Source organism: Oncorhynchus mykiss, chromosome 2 (assembly GCF_057628025.1).
Source record: "Oncorhynchus mykiss isolate SJ-2025 chromosome 2, ASM5762802v1, whole genome shotgun sequence".
In the NCBI taxonomy this organism is placed as follows: Eukaryota; Metazoa; Chordata; class Actinopteri; order Salmoniformes; family Salmonidae; genus Oncorhynchus; species Oncorhynchus mykiss.
In genome coordinates this window covers 55,474,526-55,495,056 of record NC_143023.1, presented here as the reverse complement: position 1 = coordinate 55,495,056, position 20,531 = coordinate 55,474,526, and the positions used below count along the sequence as shown (strand labels likewise).

At 46.9% G+C, this 20,531-nt stretch overlaps 1 protein-coding gene across 4 annotated transcripts in view; it reads right to left on the bottom strand.

Annotated features, from left to right (window-relative positions):
- Positions 1–20,531, bottom strand: part of znf609a (zinc finger protein 609a) — a 184,752-nt gene that overhangs the window by 10,414 nt on the left and 153,807 nt on the right. For all 4 annotated transcript variants that reach the window (XM_036950793.2, XM_036950801.2, XM_036950795.2 and 1 more), the window contains 2 exons: positions 13,354–13,585; positions 1,874–1,961 (listed from right to left, as the gene is read on the bottom strand). In XM_036950793.2, coding sequence (XP_036806688.2) covers positions 1,874–1,961; positions 13,354–13,585 — 320 coding nt within the window. The remainder of the gene's footprint in view (positions 1–1,873; positions 1,962–13,353; positions 13,586–20,531) is intronic.

Genomic DNA, 20,531 nt, shown 5'->3' with positions numbered 1-20,531 from the left:
ACTGCCTGAACTTAATCGTCAGACCTTAGACCCTGTCACAATGAACGAGCCAAGACGCCCAACAATCGTTTACGACCTAAGAATTTGCCCAAGATGCAGAAGTGTTGTCTCGGACCGCAAAATCGTGGCAGAAGAAAGTCTCTCTCTCACATAAAAAAAAAACCGATACAGTCAAAAGGTGGTGAACCACTCAATCCCGTTGCATCTCTCTCTCTAATATCACCGCACCGATTCCAGAGGGCTCTTTTTTTATTTGTATTTTTTTTTTAACAGGCCCCGGACGTGTGCCGGATTCTGATCCTCTCGTTATCCACCCCCCCCCCCCCCCCCCCAATCTCGACAGCCCAATGTGTTCTGACAGATGGCCAAGCGCCACGGGGGCACAGACAGATTAGGCCAGGGTGACGTGGCAGCTGATCAGATAGGAAGAGATAACATCCCCCCCTTTACACACCAGCCAACAGGGAACAGAGCGGCAGAGACGGAGAGAGGGAAGAGTCACAGAGCTCTATCAAAAAGACGCGTTGCACGGCACGAAAAGTGGCTGCAGTGTAGATCTGATCTGGAACGATGGCACGTGAGGCTGTTTTTTTTCTACATGAACCACTGACAAATCGCAACTTGGATTATGGATGAATACACAGTTAAATGGCACGAGAAGATTACTGCGTGGCACACAAAGCTATGGAGATGAAGGACGATTGCTTACAGCACTATAGCAATTGTTAATCTTAGGAACACATGGTGAAACAATTATCTATCGACTCTTTATATTCCCATATTCACTGTAGGGTTGGGGAATATTATGATAGCATCGTCAATTGACGATGACTGACAGCCATCGTCGATGGTGACGACATCGTGATGCGACAGATGTTGGTTGAGCATTTTGCCCATTCGCTATAGCCTATTTCTTTAAATATGGTATATACAGAACTCAAGAGAGGATTGTAGGCCAGACAGAGTGGAGAATTCCACCAAAGCAGCACAAAATGTCCAGTCCATAAAATATTGTTTCGCTCTCTCTCGCTCTCTGCCGGATGCAAGGGCCTTAAGGACAGCACCGAGTGTGCAATTTTAGCAGTCTTCTGCCACGATTTTGCCGTCCCAGACAACACTTCTGCATCTTGGGCAAATTCTTAGGTCGTAAACGATTGTCGGACGTCTTGGCTCGTTCACTGTGACAGGGTCTAAGGTCTGACGATTAAGTCCTGGCAGTGTCAGAAATGCTTTGCAAGAAGGACGATTTCCCTAATAACCTTGTTTACATGACACGTCTGAAATCAGGCTACCTGACGGGATTCTGATGAACGCACAAAAAATTGTCAATCAAAATAAACGATCACCGTGTTATTTTTTTGGGAAGCTTATTTGATTCGGAGAGATAAAAAGTTGCGCATGGGAAAACTATTTATGAGATGCATATTTGAAATGTTCCTCGAACTCACTTCACTCGTGCATAAGCATAGAAGGAGACTTGCGCCGCTGCTGGCACACAGTCATTGCACGTGTTTAGTTGGAAGTCTATGAAAGGCTCAGCCAGCAGTATGGTGCCTCTTGACAGGATCGATGGCAGAGGAGAAAAATCTATCCAACCCCTGATGTTGCATTTCAAAACTCCTGTGTCAGCGGGGGGAGGGGGGGGGGGGGGGTTCTGAGACGTTACCCTATGATTCTTCATTCATAACGGCTGACACCCGAGGACAAGAAAAGCTATGGGGGAAAATCTGCCCCCGAGGCCCTTCATACCAATATCTGTCTATTTTCAAGTGTCTGACAGACTGCATGTTCTGTTTGAACGTGTGTGTGTGTGCACGCGTGGGTTTGTACGTTTTGAGTGAGTGTGTGTGTATTTGAGTTACTGTATGCTTACCTTGGCGGGGCCCAGTCGTGCCTTGTGCAGTCAAGGAGGGTTCCCACATAGGTCTTGTTTCTCCAGGTCACGTTTACCACCAGCATACCTGGGAGGAGGAGGAGAGAGGGGGGCACGATGAGTAATGACGATTACAGAGGAATTGTCATCTCATGTCCTCCTCCATCAGCCAAGAGTCTAAACCACCAGGCAACACACACACACAATAAAACAGGTCATATAAATCGAACTGCTAATTATTAGCAAAAATGCGTATATATCGTACACAGTATAGACTGGTAAACATACAACACCGTACTAAAAATCTGTCATACTAATCATTGGTTTCATATCAATTCCTAAAGCGAAAAAGACGGCACTAAGCAACATTCAGGTCAATCTGAAACGAATGGCATCTCAGAGTATTGAATAAAATAGTGGGGACTGTTTAGCATTCAGCATGCTGCAAGCTGGTTTCCCTGTCGGAACTGCTAACAAACACACCTCCCCCCCTCCATTAGAACAGAGCAGTTCCTGATTACAACCTAAGAGCAGCACAGTACACTGACAGACGGCCATCCATTTGTATGCAGCTGAGCGAGGGACGAATGAGGAGGGGGAAAAACAGGGGCATGGTGTCCTCCATCTGACATTACTGCCTGCAGACTGCAGAGGCTCCACAAGAAAAAAAAAAAAAAAGAAGAAAAAAAAACCAACGTATTTTCGTGCCGGGGAAGGAAACAGCCGAGGCATATAAAAGAGTTCCCTGGTCGTGAGAGCCCAGGTCTGTCGCCTTCAATTTGTCTCTCGAATGGTTTGCGCATTGGATGGCAGACACTTTGATACTAGAAGAGTGAGGGGGAGTGGGGAGGGTTGAAGCTCTGCTCATCTGTGCGCTTGGCTGCTGAGAGAAACTGCCATGCGCTCTTAGACCACTAGGGGGCAGTTGGTATCACAGGATGAGCTTCCATTGAATCACTACCACACACACACACACACACACACACTCCATTTCATTGAGACATTCCCCCGGGGGCTTGTCTTTCATAATTGACCTGAACTCTGTCAGCCGACCGTTTTGCCTTTGTAGCGTCTCTCATAAATCTCAGTCACAATGATTGTGTTTACACAGGACATTCAAGATAACGTTGCTTAACTCAAGTGTACAATATTGTTTTGGTTTCAAGAAAGGGAATATGCACCATTAAGTTGAATGACTAAATGTTTTACAACCGTTCCGATAGATTTTCACTATTATGCGCCGTGCATGGTTTTTGTCAGAGCAGCAAAACGCCAATAGAACAAAAAGTTCACTACATTACAATGAGGTAAAAACATTGATTTTCAACGAGACAAGCCGCTCAAACAAACAATGATAAATGTGCGCGAGTCTATGTCCAGGCAGACGTTACGCAGAACCGCCTTAGTAGCAATTATCCCATCTGCGATCAGTTAGCATGACATCAGCGCGTTGCTGGAAAGGTAACCATGCAAGACAAACAAAGGCCTCTGTCAATTCCATGTCATTTACTCTGGCGCGCAAATGTTATTTCAAATGGCCTGCAACGCTGATGTGCAACACCGGAGCCTTGTAAAGAAAGTCTGAGCCAAGGAATAAAAAAATAGAACATCTGATTCGGTCCATTTCTGAGCTTATTACACACACCATTCATGTAGTCCCTGAAATCACATAAGTGCTTTAAGCAGGTGAGGGAAGTCCCTAAATTCACATACAGAATTGTAAAAACACAGGTGTGGGTTGAAGTGTGTGAGCTGCGTGTGTGTGTATATATGAATAAGTAGAACCTAGCCTATGTTCTCGTAGCCACAGCGTGAGGGAGAAACAAGTGGTAAAAAAGCCCAGACTGTGCTGCTTTTCAGGCCTGAAAGCCTGCAGCTCACGTCGATCCTCTCCCCTGATAGTAACCTCTGTGTGTGCCAGATTAATCGTTGGTGGTAACCCGAGACTGGCAGCATTAAAGCTACATGTCTGACAGCGTCTTGAAGACTAATTCCGTTTTTTAAGAAGCTCAGAGAGCTCTCGGCCCCTGCCTGTCTCCTTTTTTTTTTTTTTTTTAGCTTGGAATGCAGTAGTTGTTGCTGGAAATACTGCCGGTTTCTCGACCTGCAAAGCCATTGTTCTTACCCTGGTCTTTCACTTTAGTGAAGATAGAAACTCATTAGTGTGAAACTGATAAGACACACAAAGCAAAGATGTAAACAAAGTGATATCCGTACTTCCGCATGTTGAGCTTCGAGGGCTGCTGGGGTTTAGACCGACAGATAATGAGTTTATTCCTCACTGAAGAGATAAGGGGCGGGGTTGCGGTGGGGGGAAGGGCTGGCTGGCACACTGGACAATGAGAAAATTCAGAGATGACTCGTCTCCATCTGTTGTAGCGTTAGCCTAGCTTTAGTATAATATAATGCCATTTGGCAAGCGCTTTTACACAAAGCAACTTACAGTCATGCGTGCATACATTTTATATATGGGCGGTCCCAGGGATTGAACCCACTAGCCTGGCGTTATTGGCGCCATGCGCTACCAACTGAGCTACAACAGACCAGGTGACCCACCACACAAGCACTGGGGAGTGTTTTGAATAGAAAACAACAAACAAAAAAACTTGCTTACTTCCACACTACACATAACCCCCCCAGGCACTGAACCTTCCCAGAACAGAACAGAGTCTGAACATGAAGGGAGACTACGCAACATTAAGTCTTCTCAGGCTAAACAATACAAATGTGTGTCAGTCTCTCTCTTTCTCTCCGTGTGCAGATGTGTTTCCCCTCCCAGCGAGTCTGCCTGGGGTGTTTAGGGCTTGTATAAGTGAGACAGTCCTGTTGGAGAGTTGCTCATTGTCGAGAGAGAGAGAACGCCTGGCTGTTTTTTTTCATACTTGCGGTGTGGGACTGTCAGAGGCTGTTTTGCATACCTCTCAGCAGACTGCGCCTGCCAAGAGCAGCAAACTGGAGCGGCAGACAAGCCCAAACTCAGACAAAAAGCTCAGCTCGCCGGGGTTTTCACTCATCCAGAGAGCATGAAGAGCAGATCTCCGGATAGGGTTGGAGGATTTGGGGGCAATTCCTTTTCCTTCTTCATGGCTGAGTTGCAAATCTTTCAGGACTTTATAAGGGTATGTGTGAGTGGATGTGTGAAGGAGTCAAGTAGTCTCTGTGAACTAGGCAACCAACTCCCCCTTTGAAATCTCTAAATCCCCCACCTGCTCCATCTTGGTTTATCCCCTTCTCACTGTTTGCTAAAAACATCTGCGTTAGCCTGGCACATTTGTATCAAACTGAGGAACCAGAAAGGTCCAGAAAGAGTAAGTAGACAAGAGAAATGTAGACAGAAAAGAGCACAAACAAAGTGAAATGGCGAGATGCACTGAGTGAGAAAGAAGCTAGGAGAGACATGAACCGGTTGCCCCCATGTTGATTCTTAAGTGCAGCAGCTAGGAACCTTGTCATTTCACATCCCTTCCCTCCCACTACCCCCGCAGAGCAACAAAGACCACCTCCACCACCACCTCCAGCCCTGCTCCCCTAACCCCTCCCCGCCTCCCCCATCAAAGGCCTCCCTAATGGCAACAAAGAGCTGACAAGCTCCCAGAGGGAGCCTGGGGGTCCAGGGGCCTCTCCTGACTGGGTCACCAGTTTAATAATCTTTACCCCAGTGGACGCCCTTCCATTAATGGGTGGGCATGGCCCCCGTAATCCTCCTCCCTTGCACCCTTGAGGCCCCCCGGACCCCACGGTGGTCAAGTCTACAGGTCCTCGGAGGCCCCCAGGGCACTGTGACCCCTGCTACCGGGGGCACCGTTCTCATTTAACTTGTCGTATTATACTTTACCCATTCATCCAACTGCAGGTCAAATAGACTACAGTGGACAAAAGCAATCTATGTAAATGGAGGAAGGGCGAGAAAAGGGCCTGTGTTATTGTCACCCCGCTAGTGCACAGTCCTAGCCAGCCTGAGAGACAATGTTCTCAATGGCTGTCTAAAAGGCATTGTAATGACGGGAGCTGTGTGGGATTATTTAATATCTTTGACAGTGCTGACAAGAGTGGGACAGGATTATGAGTGTTTGATAAAAGGCCTTAATCTGTTTGCTCAAGTGAGGAGGGGAGAAGGAACAGTGGCGATCAACTGCAGGGATAAATGAATAAAATCCCTTTCCTGTTAAATGGTAACTGATAAACTCCACCATCGTGACTCAGCCTTTCTGTGGCATTGGATTACACTCTCCCACACACAAAGCTAGCTGGAACATTATAGCTTTGACTTTGGTGCTTAGAGCTGAAATCTGTGGTGGTGCTGGGCTTTCAAAAGTGATCATGTTATCATCTTGTTCCAATAAGGACAAAGCCTTCCCTTACGAAAAAAGATTGAAGTCAGAGTGCAGTTGAACTGCAGTACAATGCAGCATAACTGCAGTTATTCCACAATTACTTTGACCCAAAATACCACAGTCGACTGCAATTACTGCACTTTCCAAACTGTTATATTTTTTTGTAAGGTTTAACACAATATGGCACTTCAATTAAATGTGTCTCTGTAAACGTGCCCATATGGATACCTCAGGCCACATAGGTGCTTCTCCTATTTTTGTTCAAATAATTGGATGTAGCCTAACAACTGACATTTGGGTAGGTAGACAACGTAAACTAGTTTACCTCAGGAACAAATTCAAATACACCACCTCAGCAAGCGTCGGCAAATGAACGGGGTGAAATTGCCATACACAACATATGTGACGTCGATAAGGTCTTGATCTTGTGGCGCGGCGGCTACGGCCACTGCCTCCTCTGACGAGCGGGATCACATGACCAGGGTGTGGGGGTCTCCCACTGGAGAGAGCTCCTCTTTTGTAATCACCCCACTAGTCATTCAGCACAGCTGAGTGACCCGCTTAATGGGAAGAGGAGAGTGAGAGAAAGGCCCTTTTTCCCCCCTCAGGTTCCTTTTGAGGGCCTGACTGTCTCCCGCCCGTTCCCCCGTTGTACTAGTCTGTTCTCATGTGTCTGGCCATTGACCACACACGCTGTGTACCTTTAAATCTCCATCTCAAAATGTCAACATCTAACTAAACACATGTATTCACTGTGTTAGCCACTGTATTCGCAGAGTTGACCTCCCCACCCCAATCTAGCTTTTTTAGTATGCGTATGAAAATCATTTGAGTTGTCAACAATGGAGAGGGGGAGGGGAAATTGTCGTCCGGCCAGTGTCAAGTTTCCTTCAACAACTGTCTAGTGCAGCGGGGCTGGGTTGGAGCTGTGCTGGACTAGGCTGAATATACACTAGGGCTGGCTAGCTGCCTCGCTGCGGGTTGGTCCGAACCCAAGAATGAGTGAGAAAGACCATGGATGGAATGAAGGGAGGTCTAACTGGACAGATGGGGAAGACTGATTGAAAAGGAAAGAGAGAGCTGAGAACGGAGGCCAAAACCACAGCTCTGGGAGAGGCAGAGTGAAAGACTGAGGGGTGTAGTGGATGAGTAGCGAGCACGCTCCGAGCGGGCTTCACTGACACACGAACCACCGAGTGAATAAATGCCAGGGAAACTGCAGAATCCCCTCAGGGCTCCTAGCAGTGTGTGTGTGTGTGCGTGTGCATTTGTCTGTTCAGACCGGCTCGCCTACATAGACAAACTAGACATTCCCAGTTTCCATCATCATTACATTCTTAGTGGACAGGGACAATAGCAAGCAGCGGTACCAGCTGTTCTCTCTGTAGTAACATCTCATGGGACTTTCTGACAAGCCAGGTTGGACCGAGTGACAAGGCTGAATTTTGAGCTCTGAGCTAGAAGGGCTTTCTCAGCTGTGAGGCCCAGAGCCGCCTCTTAGCGGGCTTCATAACCAATTGTTTCAAACAGCGTGGCAGTGCTCCAACCATAAATATTTCACTCCCCACAGCTCTCTCCACTGCTCAACTCTCCGTTCCCTCCTCGTGCACATTTTTTCACCATTCTTTATCCAAACAACACGAAATTCTTCAGCAAAAAAAAAGCTGGCGTGCTTTCAATGTTGACTTAATCCCCAAATCATAACACATTAAATTAAAAATATGGCCGGGTGCAGACGCTCGTAGCCATGGCAATCCCACAACGGGGGCGTGAGCGTGGGTCTTGGCAGTTTCTCTTAGTTGCTCTCAAACCTCTGACAGAGGTCTGCTGCCGGGTCATTGGTGTGGGCACTGCCTGCACTGTGTTGGAACACTGTCTGCCTGACTTCTCCCTGGCATGTAGCGCCAGCCGGCCCTGCCGTGAGGGGAGTGCTGGTGGGGTGGGGGCTTTTCTGGGCGGCACTTTAAGGGCACTAAACTTTTAGAGCAGTGGTTCCCAAACTTTTTATAGTCCCGTACCCCTTCAAACATTCAACCTCGAGCTGCGTACCCCCTCTAGCACCAGGGTCAGCGCACTCTATAATGTTGTTTTTTGCCATCGTTGTCAGCTTGCTACAAACACACTATACAATACATTTATTAAACATAAGAATGAGGGTGAGTTTTTGTCACAAATTAAATTAAATTTAATTTGATTTTCACAGACCCAATTTCGATGAGGCTCTCATGTTCAGATATCGGTAAGTGGACTGGAGGCAGGGCATGAAAGGGATAACGAATCCAGTTGTTTGTGTCATCCGTTTCGGGAAAGTACCTACGTAATTGCACACCCAACTCACTCATGTTCTTCGCTATATCACATTTGACATTGTCCGTAAGCTTGAGTTCATTTGCACACAAAACATCATACAATGATGGAAAGACCTGTGTGTGGTCCTTGTTAGTGCAGACAGAGAAGAGCTCCAACTTCTTAATCATAGCCTCAATTTTGTCCCACACATTGAATATAGTTGCGGAGAGTCCATGTAATCTTAGAATCAGATCATTCAGGCGAGAAAAAACATCACCCAGATAGGCCAGTCGTGTGAGAAACTCGTCATCATGCAAGCGGTCAGACAAGTGAAAATTATGGTCAGTAAAGAAAACTTGTCTCAATTTAAAAAAAACGTGTCAATACTTTGCCCCTTGATAATCAGCGCACTTCTGTATGTTGTAAAAGTGTTACATGGTCGTTGCCCATATCATTGCATAATGCAGAAAGTACACAGGTTCAGGGGCCTTGCTTAAACAAAGTAAACCATTTTCACTGTACTGTTCAAAACGTCTTTCAAGCTATCAGGCATTCCCATGGCAGCAAGAACCTCTCGGTGGATGCTGCAGTCTACCCAAGTGGCGTCGGGAGCAACTGCTTGCACGCGCGTTACCACTCCACTATGTCTCCCTGTCATGGCTTTTGCGCCATCAGTACAGATAGCAACATGAGCAGCAGCTAAGTTTGGCTACATACGGACCGTTAGTGGAATTCCTGCGAGAGAGTAACGGTTAATGTGATTGGTTGTTAATTATTTGAATAGGCTACCTGTATTTGACATTGTGTTGGTTATTTCGTTGAACACTAGATCGTTTCATTTTATTTTTGGAAGTGAAACAAACAACTCAGGCGAGAGAAAAACCTCACCCAAATGTATAGCCCCGTTGGGAAATATAAACGGACCGTTTGAAAATGTGAAGAAAAACCCTGACATTTTAGAATCATCAGCAGCAGTATGTGGGGGGACTGGAATGGGCTGACGACGCTACAACAGCGAGCATGACCCCCGGGGGTCAGGGTCCAATCCACGCAGGATTTTAATTATTTCCGGCCCAGCATTGCCACCAAATGCCACACCTCTCTACCTGCCGAATTTCTCGCTCTTCCCAGCAAGCAGTGATGTGTGAGTGTGGAATCCCTGGCTGCTTTGACTGCTTTGACTGTGTGTCTGTGTGTTTGTGCTTAACCCATAAGAGTCTAAGCCCTGTCTAAGCTGCGGGAAGGGGGGATCTACTAAGCTCTATGGAATTGTTTTAAGAAGGTCATACCAAGTATCATTTTGCTATTTCATAAAACATTAAGAGCCCTTGAAGTACCCCCCCCCCCAAAAAAAAAATTATATTTTGGCTTAGTCTCTATGAACGCATTGAATAACAGATCCAAAGGAATTTTGTTCTGAAGTTACACATATTAGTGTGTAGCCATAACTGTTTGGAAGCTACAGACAAAAGTTGGCAGATGGGCTGTACCGACTTCAGACGAGTCGCAAAACGGAGAACACCGTCGTGTTTGTGAGAGTCTCATCTTTCCAGAGGGGCCATAATAGTTTTGTAGGCCAAACCGTTCAGACGCTGCAGACGATTTTGTGAGAAAACTGATTTTCGGGATGTCTCATGGTCTGACAAACACGCTCTAACTCTCCTTTCACTGCAGGGAAGTGTGACATAGAAGGATTGATATGCATTTTTGGTATGCCAAAAATACTGATATCTCCTGCTTAATATCTATCTGTGGAAGACCATCTGCAATGAACTGCCAGCTGCCTGAAATGTTTAGTTTTTTTTCTTTTTTCTTAAAGCGACTTGGAGATTCTGTGTTAGAAACGCTAGCTATATAAAGCAAATCTATTATTGTTATTATTAGTCATATGAATGTGTTTTGCTATTTTTATGATAAATAATTATGAAAAACAAGGTAGTGTTAGAGGGCGCTTCTCGTCTAAGGTCATTTTAATGGCATGAGCTATTTTTTTATTACGCAAATGAGATTTCCAAGGGGGCACAAACATCGACCTTAGGGGGTTAAACGAGCATGTGTGCGCGTCAGGGGCGGCGTCTCCACCCCAGCCTGCACTTCATTCACCCTGTCAGGTCCAGCATGGGGCTGCTCATTGATCTACATGGCAAAATAAAATAAATACTGCATGGCTAAGAAGGTCAGCATTCAGTAATCAAATATCCCTAGCAAAGGTTGGTGTCCTTTATTAGAGAACGAATAAAACAAGGCGACCCACTTTAATTAAGAAAGCTGGGGATATGGAGCTGACGAGCTGAGCAATTGCACCAACAAGGGGGAAAATACGCAGAATATATTGACTAACAATGCGTATTAAATCGGCAGCCTCTAGCGCCTTAGAAATCCGTGAAGAGGCAGATGACGTCACCGAGTGGGGGGGGAGGGGAGGGGGGGTAACCTTGCCTTGCCTGCTCTCCTTCCACACTCCTTGCATCTCTCTCCTGCTCTAAAGCAGATGCTGTTGAGCCTCTGATGTCGATGGCCTATTGTTTATCCGAGAGGCTGCTCCCAGTGCTTACTCTCCGCGTTCGTCAGGCGAGGAGGAGTGTGTGTGTGTGGGGGGGGGGGCTGCTGCGGTAGGAAGAGTCCTGGGGGGGGCGGGGCCACAAGGCGACCGCCTCAAACGAACCACTGAATCAATACTAGAGGGAGAGGAGGAAGAAGGGTGGGAGACACAGGAGAGGGGAGGATGGGATGAGGAGGAGAGTCGCTCTCTCTCAGCAACCGCCACAGGGTGAACTGTGAGTTAAGCCGAAATCGCACAGAGAAAAGCTGTCAACTGCGTCAAAATGTGTATGCGCGAGTCAACCGACGTACACTGCCTAGCGCGTGCCAATGTTATGGTCATGCCAATCCATAATAAACAGTTGTATTTGTTATGTTCGCTATGTAGCCCTTGTGAATTATTGTTGTGTGTTCCTTTTGACTCACCTTGTACGTCCTACGGGAGCGTCCGTACCTGCCTGTGTGCGGAGAGTTGTAGCTAAAACACCCGAGCAGTTTAATAAAGAATTTAGCGAGTCTCGTTCTTTCTACATAACAGTATTCTCTTTTGAAAGCGGGAGTTTCTCGAGTTTCCCAGCCGTGAAAGGAATGCCTGTGATCAAAATCCACACAGATGGGCATAGCGTCATTTCCCCCCCAAACATGTATTGTTGGCACTGGCACTTTTTAACTATACATGTCACAATTCCAGATGTAACAATGCATAGTCTATTTTCTGGCAATTTATTTGCTCATTTGACCAGCATTGATTTATAAACAACCAAGTCTCGTTCTTCTACATACAGTAAACAGTATTCTCTTGAGTCCTTGAGTTTTCCAGCCGTTGAAATCAACACAGGTCGGATGCAATTCTTTTCAAATATATGTAGCCTATTTGACTGATAAAAACCTTAGCTTTACAGCCCAATACATTTGAAACTACATCTTTAGTCTACTTAGCATAGGGAAGATCATAACGATTCCTCTAATTCCTTTTCTACAAACGACACATGCAATTGATCAGCTCATTTTACCAGCATTGCTCTGCGTAGAAGTGAGGAAAATAGACTTGCTTTCTAATTTGACACGCTATGATGCCATAGACGCTCCCTGCCCGTCTGTCTTCTCTCATTCAGTCATATGCATTCTATTTCCGGCGTGAGCACGGGTCGTTCTCGTACTGTGTTGTCACACCATGGCAGTGGGGGTGATGGAATGCGCGAGAGAATGCGGGCGAAGTGCCTCCTGACAACGTTCCGCTTGCCGGTAAATCACGGCCATTTGAATACGCTGCTGTGAGTCTGACCAGGGCCATTAGCAGGGGGAATAAACGACCGGCCCGACGCTAGCCACCCTCGGGATCCTCTCTGTTGATGCATTTCCCGATAAAGCTCCAGATACTCCAGAGCCCTGATTTATTCATGGCCCTTAAAGAGGTTGGGAGTAAGTGGCTTGCAGATAGCACCACCTCAGTCAGTATCAAGATGGGGGGTGCGTTGCTTTTTCCCCCCTTCCTCCGGAATCGGATAGGTTTGTAAGCGACTGTAAACAACACTGTGGATGCGCCATGTGTTCTACCACCCCTGCGCTGAATCATTAAAAGGCAGTCTGGTGTGCTGAGTAGTCCTTCACTTTAAACACATTAGCGGCCCTGTGGGGGAAGAGCATGTCGGAGAAGGCGTGCTAGCTGTTCCTGCGCCCGGGGAATTGCTCCCCGACGAGAGACCTGAAGCTTTTGTGAAATGAGGTTTCAAATCTGTAATGGCTAAGTGCTGCCGTGGTGATGAAAAAGAGGAGGTGGCTGAGGCAATTTCTCGTCGAGTCGTCGACTGCCTCTGCTTCCTTTCTCCATTACCAAGCGAGAGAAGAGGAGCAAAGTACTGAGAGTAGACCGGCTCACTGGGAGAACACACAATAAAGCAGACAAGACCCTTGGCCCTCAGAATGCTGATAAGCTAGCTCCAATTGTAGGCGATGGTGTAACTACAATAACCGCCTAATGCACCTCTTTGAAGAATGTCTCTTCTGCATTAATCAATGAATTATTCATCCAAAGAGGGCTTACAGTTATCATACCAGATGAAGCCTATTTATGGCAGAGGATAAACGAAAACAGAACATCTTGCTTTTCCCCTCCATCTTGGACCTTTTATCGGGACGTCCTACATAAAATATAGGCCGAAGGATTTCAGTGGGTGAGCACACACTTAAACCACTGAACTAGGGTTCATCATGAAATAAATCCCAGCCAACATTTCCTTTTTCCACAAAAAAAAAAAAAAAATCCATACACATTGTTTATCCCTGTATTCCCTTTGCCCGGAGATCAGTCCTTACCGTCCTCGGTCTCCTGCCAGACAATGCCCTCCAGGTTGACGCTGGTCCCGGGCTCGCAGGGCCCCAGGCACTCGGGATCAGTGGCCAGGGCCACGTCCGTCGTGTTGGACGCCACTGAGCGAGTGCGCACCATGATCTGCTCACAGGGCGAGGCGATGCTTTCGTTGCGGTTGCCCACCGGTGCCAGGAGATGGAGGGGTGGAGGGCTGGGTGTGGAGACCAGAGACTCCATCTGCACCGGGAGAAAGGAGACATTTTGATTAGAGATGACATGATAAACAAAGCTGACATCGACATGCTTAACGTGGTCTATGTCCACACAAAGGAGGCCGGCCTACATTACGATAGGCACAACAAAATGTGTAGGGTGGCAAGAAATGATTAGGCTAGATGCTCTGATACAGTGGTAGTCAGTAGCAGTCATTGCTTGTTGCTGGCAGCAGCTGCGGCGTTTCCCCTGCTGTGTCAATGTTGCCCATTGAAGATGAGGGTCATAGAGATTGAAACCCCCCTGCGGAGACTCCCCCTTCTCTTCAGCATACTGGCTCAGCTGCAGCACTGACAGTGGTGCTTCCCCTATAGACCTGAGCTCTCAGCCTTTCACAAACCCACTGAAACCGCCTGGATGCCTGGGTTATTTGAAAGGGAAATTTCATCCTGGGGGAATCTGGATTTGTTTTGATCATGTCCATGGGTCACTCATTGCCATTCTCATTGCAACCCGCTATTGGGACAAGAGAATCGGCTAGAGTCACCTCATCTAAAGAGCTGGCTTTATGGGGGTCTAGCTAGGATGCCTTCTCTCCTGCTGTGTGAGCTAGTCAGCCATATTCAGAGAGCTGTGGTGGAAGTAGTACTCTGCTAGCTTATTTAACCTTGACGGTGGGGATCATTACCATCCTCCATGATTATTATTCATGGCTGAGGACATTTAAGTGCACCGAATCATTAAAACATAAGCTACGGCTGTAATAAAGCACCCCTTTTTCCCGTTTCTTTTTCTCAGCTGTAGCTTCTGAAGCCATTTGATTTCGAAAATGTTATTGCTAGTTCTCGCTCAGGGTTGAGCGGGAGGAGGGGGGGGGGCAACTTGGCAATCTAATTAGTGGTGTTTATTGACTCGCCCCACACACGAAAGTGCAGCATTTAGTAAGAGATCTCTTTTACCGTGAAATCAAACCCAAGCATAGCGGGGGAGAACAACAGACTGACATAGCGGTACTAGGCTTATGTTCCAAACAGCGACATTACCAAAACCAAACACCAAAGAAAACAGAAAACAGTGCAGTAGATCAATCCGTACGTTGTTAGAAACGTCAACAATGAGGCCATACTTTATGTAATGAGGTCTTTCCTATTTACTTAACAGTACCTGCCATTCTGTGAGGTAAGGGAAAATATGTACAAGTAAGACTACTCCTAAAACTACACATCATATAATTGCTATTTCAACAAGAGTATTGATGGGACTTTAGGGAGAATTGTTTAAGACATCGCAATTGCTTGGTGTTTACTTACAATGCAGAGAGGAAGGTGCATGTACGGTGGCAGGTAGCCTAGCGGTTAGAGCATTGTGCCAGTAACCGAAAGGTTGGCTAGTTCGAATCCCGAGCTGACAAAAAGCTGAAACATCTGCTGGTGTGGCCTTGAGCGAGGCACTTAACCCTAATTTCGCCAGGGTCACCGGTGACAATGGCTGAACCTGGCCGTGACACCACTCCCCGAGGGTGTCTTAGTGGGAGTTGGATATGCAAAACACATTTCCAATTCACACGTGTATAACACACACTTGTACATGTGTGAAATAAGACAAATATAAGCACCCACCAAATGATTATGATCACAAGCGGAGACTCCCTAATCCACTTCAGTCAACCTGGTTTCAATTTCCAGCCTTTGGGAAAAGCCTGTGTGTTAAGCGCTTCAAGAGAAAGGTTGAACACACTATAATACTACTTGGAGAAACCAAGGCGAAGGTCGCGCTGTGACAGATTCCTGATTCCAGACGCCAACATAATAAATCCTGGAGCTAGCCAAGGAGGAGCTGATGGGGCCGTATCACACCGCTGAAAAGCAGGGCTAATCAACGAGGATGTGTACAATCAAGGCCAATCAGATGGCCTCCCTCACACCACTGTAGAGAGAAAATAGGGCTTGCCCTTTGTTCCCACCACTATCCCGGGGGGGGGGGGGCAACGACCTGTGAACAAACAATGCAATAAGCCCTGGAGCTAGTGGAGCAGGGTGCTGAAAACTACTGGGGCAGTCAGTCAACCGAACAGCTAGTAAACATACCAGTGTGTATTAATGGAAACCATAGCCAGTCTCCGCAGCACTCATTTCTCGAGAATGTACGCCCTTATCGTAGGCAAACCCCTGTGACGGCACTACTTACGTTGTCAACTTTTCAGAGCACACCTGGGACTGTGTAGTACAGTTTGTACTCTAAAGGCTAAAGCGATGTGAAGGTTGACTTGTATGTTTTGGAAGGTGGCGTGTAGGCTACAGTGAGTTGTCATGAGCTTCGGCCTAATTTACACAACAACAGATGTGCTGCGAGTATGCGAGTACTGATGAGCTTGACTCTACATCATACCCTCATTAGGCTACAAACAAACCCCCATGACAGCGTTGCTTACTGACTGACGAGCCTAATTCATTTGAATAAAAACCAACCCGTCTTGCTGTGTCGGGTAAAATAAAACACAATTGAAGAAGAGGCAAACACTGACTCCACAACATTTGAAGCGTCTTAAAGCATTGTATTAATACAGGAGATTTTGTGAATACAAGCCATTATTTGAGCGACAGAAAAGTCCTACGTTGAAAAGAACACTTCACACCAACGTGGGGGATGTTTGAAACGCTGCCACCACGGACGGGGCAACAACGCGCGCGCGCGTCGGCGATAAAACCACCATTAATGACTTCCACACCTAGGTGGTGGATGACACGAGGTATTTACATAACCGCTTCTGCTTGACTCTCGCAGGTGGCAGCCCACTCGGCAAAGAGGCTCTATTGTGAGCGAGCATACAAGAAAGGGGAGTTGTAGAAACTAGAGAGAGAGGGGTGTAGCCGCGGACGGTCACAAAAGGACTTTTTAGGGGCCGTTTGTTGGGATTGTTGCTCTCGCCGTGTGTTTCGGCGGAAAGCAACAAGCTCCCTAATGAATTGAGCCGAGAGAAGTGGAGCCTTTAATTGGAGCGCCAGGCAGTGGCAGCTGGTGCCTTCAGCAGCCCAGGGAGCTCTGGGACCGCCTCTTAAAGGCCCTTGTCGTCAAGGATATCATTGAGCCCTCTGAATATCAGAGATGGCGCTGCAGATGACTGCGGAGTGCATCATATAGACTGGAGGGGGGGGGGGGGGGAGCATTTGAAATGCATTTGGATAGGCTTGTCTTTTCAGAATTTAGATAGTGATTGTTGCTGTGGCGCTACTGTAATTGAGCCAGTCGTGAATGTTGTTGCAGCAAGGCTGGCAGGCTGACACACAAGAATGGCTCGTCTATGATTAGCATCCAAGAGAGCACAACTTCATCAGTCAAAGCCAAATCCTCCAGTCTGGGGAAACTCCTGTGGTTGTGTGATCACTCACTCAGTGGTTGTCCTTCGATGCTAAATTCAATGTCTCTCTCTCATTCGCTCCATCACCGTGCTGGTCACGACTGCAGCTCCCTGGATTTACAGTCTGGCTGCTAAAAAAAAAAAATCAGACGACCACACTGTTTGCGAGGGCTCTGTGCGAAGTCACGCTCTCCCATTCCGGGGCCTGGCGAGAACCGTACCGTCTGAGTGACTCATCACCCCACACCTTGCAGGGGAAGAGTTCATTCCGCAAATTCTGAGATGATTCTTCATTTTATACTCTGGCATGAGGCAAGACTTCACTCTCTCCACCTTTATAAAGACTACAGAATCACAGGGCGAATCGCTCAAACCTAAACCTGTTGCCCTTCAGAACCTGAAGACTGAGCCCACCTGCAAAGCTGCTGCAGCAGCCCGTCTGCAGGACGTGAACCTCAGTCATATCTCCCTGTTTAATCAGGCTGGGGAGAAGTAAGTGAGCCCATGGCCTCAGACAGGATTACTGGGGGATTACAGCCAGGGCATCATGCTCAGCCACCTGTCCTCCTCGTGCTGCTCTCACGAAACTGATGCTTGTAAAGACAAACCACATTTTTCAATGCCAGAGGCTCAGAACACAGTCAAGTATTTATTTGCTGTTGTCTGCTAACAAGACGATGCGTATGGAAAAACAAGCGACGCTTTATCATAAGCTAACGGCTAACGCTTATTTGCAAGTGTAGGCTCCATAGAGACGAAAGCGAACCTGAAAACAGCAGTGGTCGAAGAGGAATTCTTCCAACCGTCGACCAAAAGCATGCTTACATACCCTAGCGTCAGATCCTTCCAAACCAAAGATGCTTACGACTGGCTCGAGAGACCACCAAACACAAACCGAAAGCTTAAGTGGAGACACCAGGAAAAGACGGCCAAACAGAAACCCTGCCTATGCATACACTATTTATTTGCAGAAAAAAAGAAGAAGGGAGGCCCAGTCTCTAGCCCGGGGGAAGCAGAAATCTAAATGGATACAAAACCTCAGTGGCAGCTCCAGCCCGAAGCCTACAACAAAAACATCCAGTATTCCTGGACCGGTTTCTCCTTTTGGGGGTTGAAGTGCACTATTAGTGGTCGTTTGTCTCTGCAAGTTTTCACTTCGCCAAGCCTGCGCACGCACACACACACACACACACACACACACACGCAAACACACAATGTGCTTTGCCCACACCCTGCAACCGGGACTCGGAAGATGTAAACGAATTGCGTCTGTCCAACGACAGTTTAATCCCAAACATAAACCGTTTATGGGCTTCTTTTTACTGTTCAGCATATGATTTAAGTATTGCAAATGCAAATTATTGCAGTGTGCCATGTTTATGAAAAGACTGCTGTGGAGATGTGGGGCTACTAGGTAAAAAGCATTTGAGTTTGATCGACAAGTGAAATCATTTTGTGCCCTTAATAGGCATAGGTTCCAATAGAACCACATCGCTGTTCATTCGGTAAATATTGTCTTTATATCAATATACAGCTTCACGAAGCTAATAAGGCCATACCAAAACGGAAAAAAGTGAACGGTCCTTTACTTTATAAGCCTTTTAAGGGGTAACACCCCTGCTCATGACTGTTTTTCCACATGTCATTTTGCTGGCTGCAAAAGACCAGACCCTTGGTCTGCTAAGCCCCTGGGCATTATCTTAAGGGTCCCCACAATCCAGGGGTCTGGAAAGCATCAAACAACCATATCCACTTTCACCCTGGCAGAGTGAGGAGAATCAATGTTCCCTTAGACAGCCTTTCAGAGGCGGAAAACAATCACTCAAAAACAAGGGGAAGGGGGGAAAAGAGGTATGGAAAAGGTCTGTGGCAAAAGACGACTGGTATAATAGGAATGGAATCCCCCCTCCCCCTCCACGGAACAAAAAAAATAGGTTTTGGCAGGCGAGTGTGTTACAGCCTCAATTCCATCGAGTTCCCAGAACATTCCTCTGCGCCCCCACGCCCTCCTTTCCGCTGCCGGGTAAGTGTTTCAGGTTCAGGAACAGATCCCTGAGGCCCCCGGGTGGGTGATGTCACCTTCCCAACATCCCTCTCGGAGGGGGGGGCCCGTCCCTGCTGGGGAGGTCGGAGTCAGGCAGTGGTGAGGGAGCAGAGTTCAGGCCGTGTCAAGAGTCTCCAGTAACATCAGGAGAGGGGAAATACATCTGCCATACAAGTCCCCCTTCCTTCATAACGACAGGGGAGAGAAGTGCCCTCTGCCTAGAAACAAAAACAGAGGGGATGGGGGAAAACGATAGGGATGGGGGGAGGGTTGATGCCACAATATTTATTTTGGACAATATTATATAGATGGCCAATTGAGATATTACACAAAGCCTGCGTCAACATTATGCTAAGTATTAGAAACTAAATTTAAAAAAAGGAAAATAGATGACTTGACGCAAATTAGAAGTGAACAAGAATAGGAAATTAAGCAACAATTCTCAATCATTTCTTTGAGAGTACATTTGTCTTGGTCCACTGGCCTCTAGGCTAATTTGAACTGATTGGAGGCATTCTCGTGTTTTTACAGGCTTAAATTAAAATCAGAGTCACCCACTCACCTTCCACTGACCTTCCCCTTCTCTGACCCCACCATTGACTGATGCAGGTAGTAAAACACCTGTTGACATAAACGTGGCAACGTGCCTGGGATACCTTACTACCAGAATGCTAAGCAACACTAATATATTCAAGGACCTTACTCCTCCCACCCACCCTCGAGGACAGTATTTTAAACACCTAACTGAAACGAGACACCTCGCTTAATCTTCGCAAAGGTGTAGAAATAGCACGGCATTGAGAGATCAAAGTGCATCTTTCATCAATCACTCGCAACCTTTCAACTGAACCCTGTTGGTGTTGACAAAGTTGAACTAATGTCACGCTATGTTTAGATGGACCTCTCTCTGAGCAGCCTTTCAGGTTAGGAGCTCTAATCCCAACTGTGTAAACAAGCAGGCAGTGAGGACTTAAAAAGCAATTCAAAAGAGGACGACTTCCAGGCATTTCTCTTTGGATCTAGACATCCCCAAAACGGCCCTTGTCACTTTGATGCAGATCATGAAAAGGCTTGATAACGTTCCCATTTCGGAAACTGGCAGGAAAAGCCAGACTTCTCTTCAACAAGTTTAACAGTCAAGGTATTAAAAAAAAACTAAATAAAGACCTTGGACTATAACTTCTCGCCATAAAAGCAATACTTTCACACCACCAGTCATAACAGTCATTGTCCTAATGGGGGGAGGGGGGGGGTTATTGACTTAGCAGACGCCCTGGGTAACTAAGTGTGTCAATTGACTTCAGCTTCGTAGCCTAAAGTCCACCATTGAACCAAAACCCGGGAACATCGTGCAAAGGACATGTAGTGTGTTCGAGTTGGCATGCCGAACGGCTTCCCTGTGCATGTCAAACATTATAAATGTAGGTTACATCATTTTAACGAGCTTGCCTCCAGATCAAAGGTTACCACAATTTATTCACTGCACTAGCAGTACCAGAGAGTTTTGAAAATCTGGTGGGGGGGGGGCGGCCATTTCACACAGAAGCTGTCCTTTGCAGGACACAGTG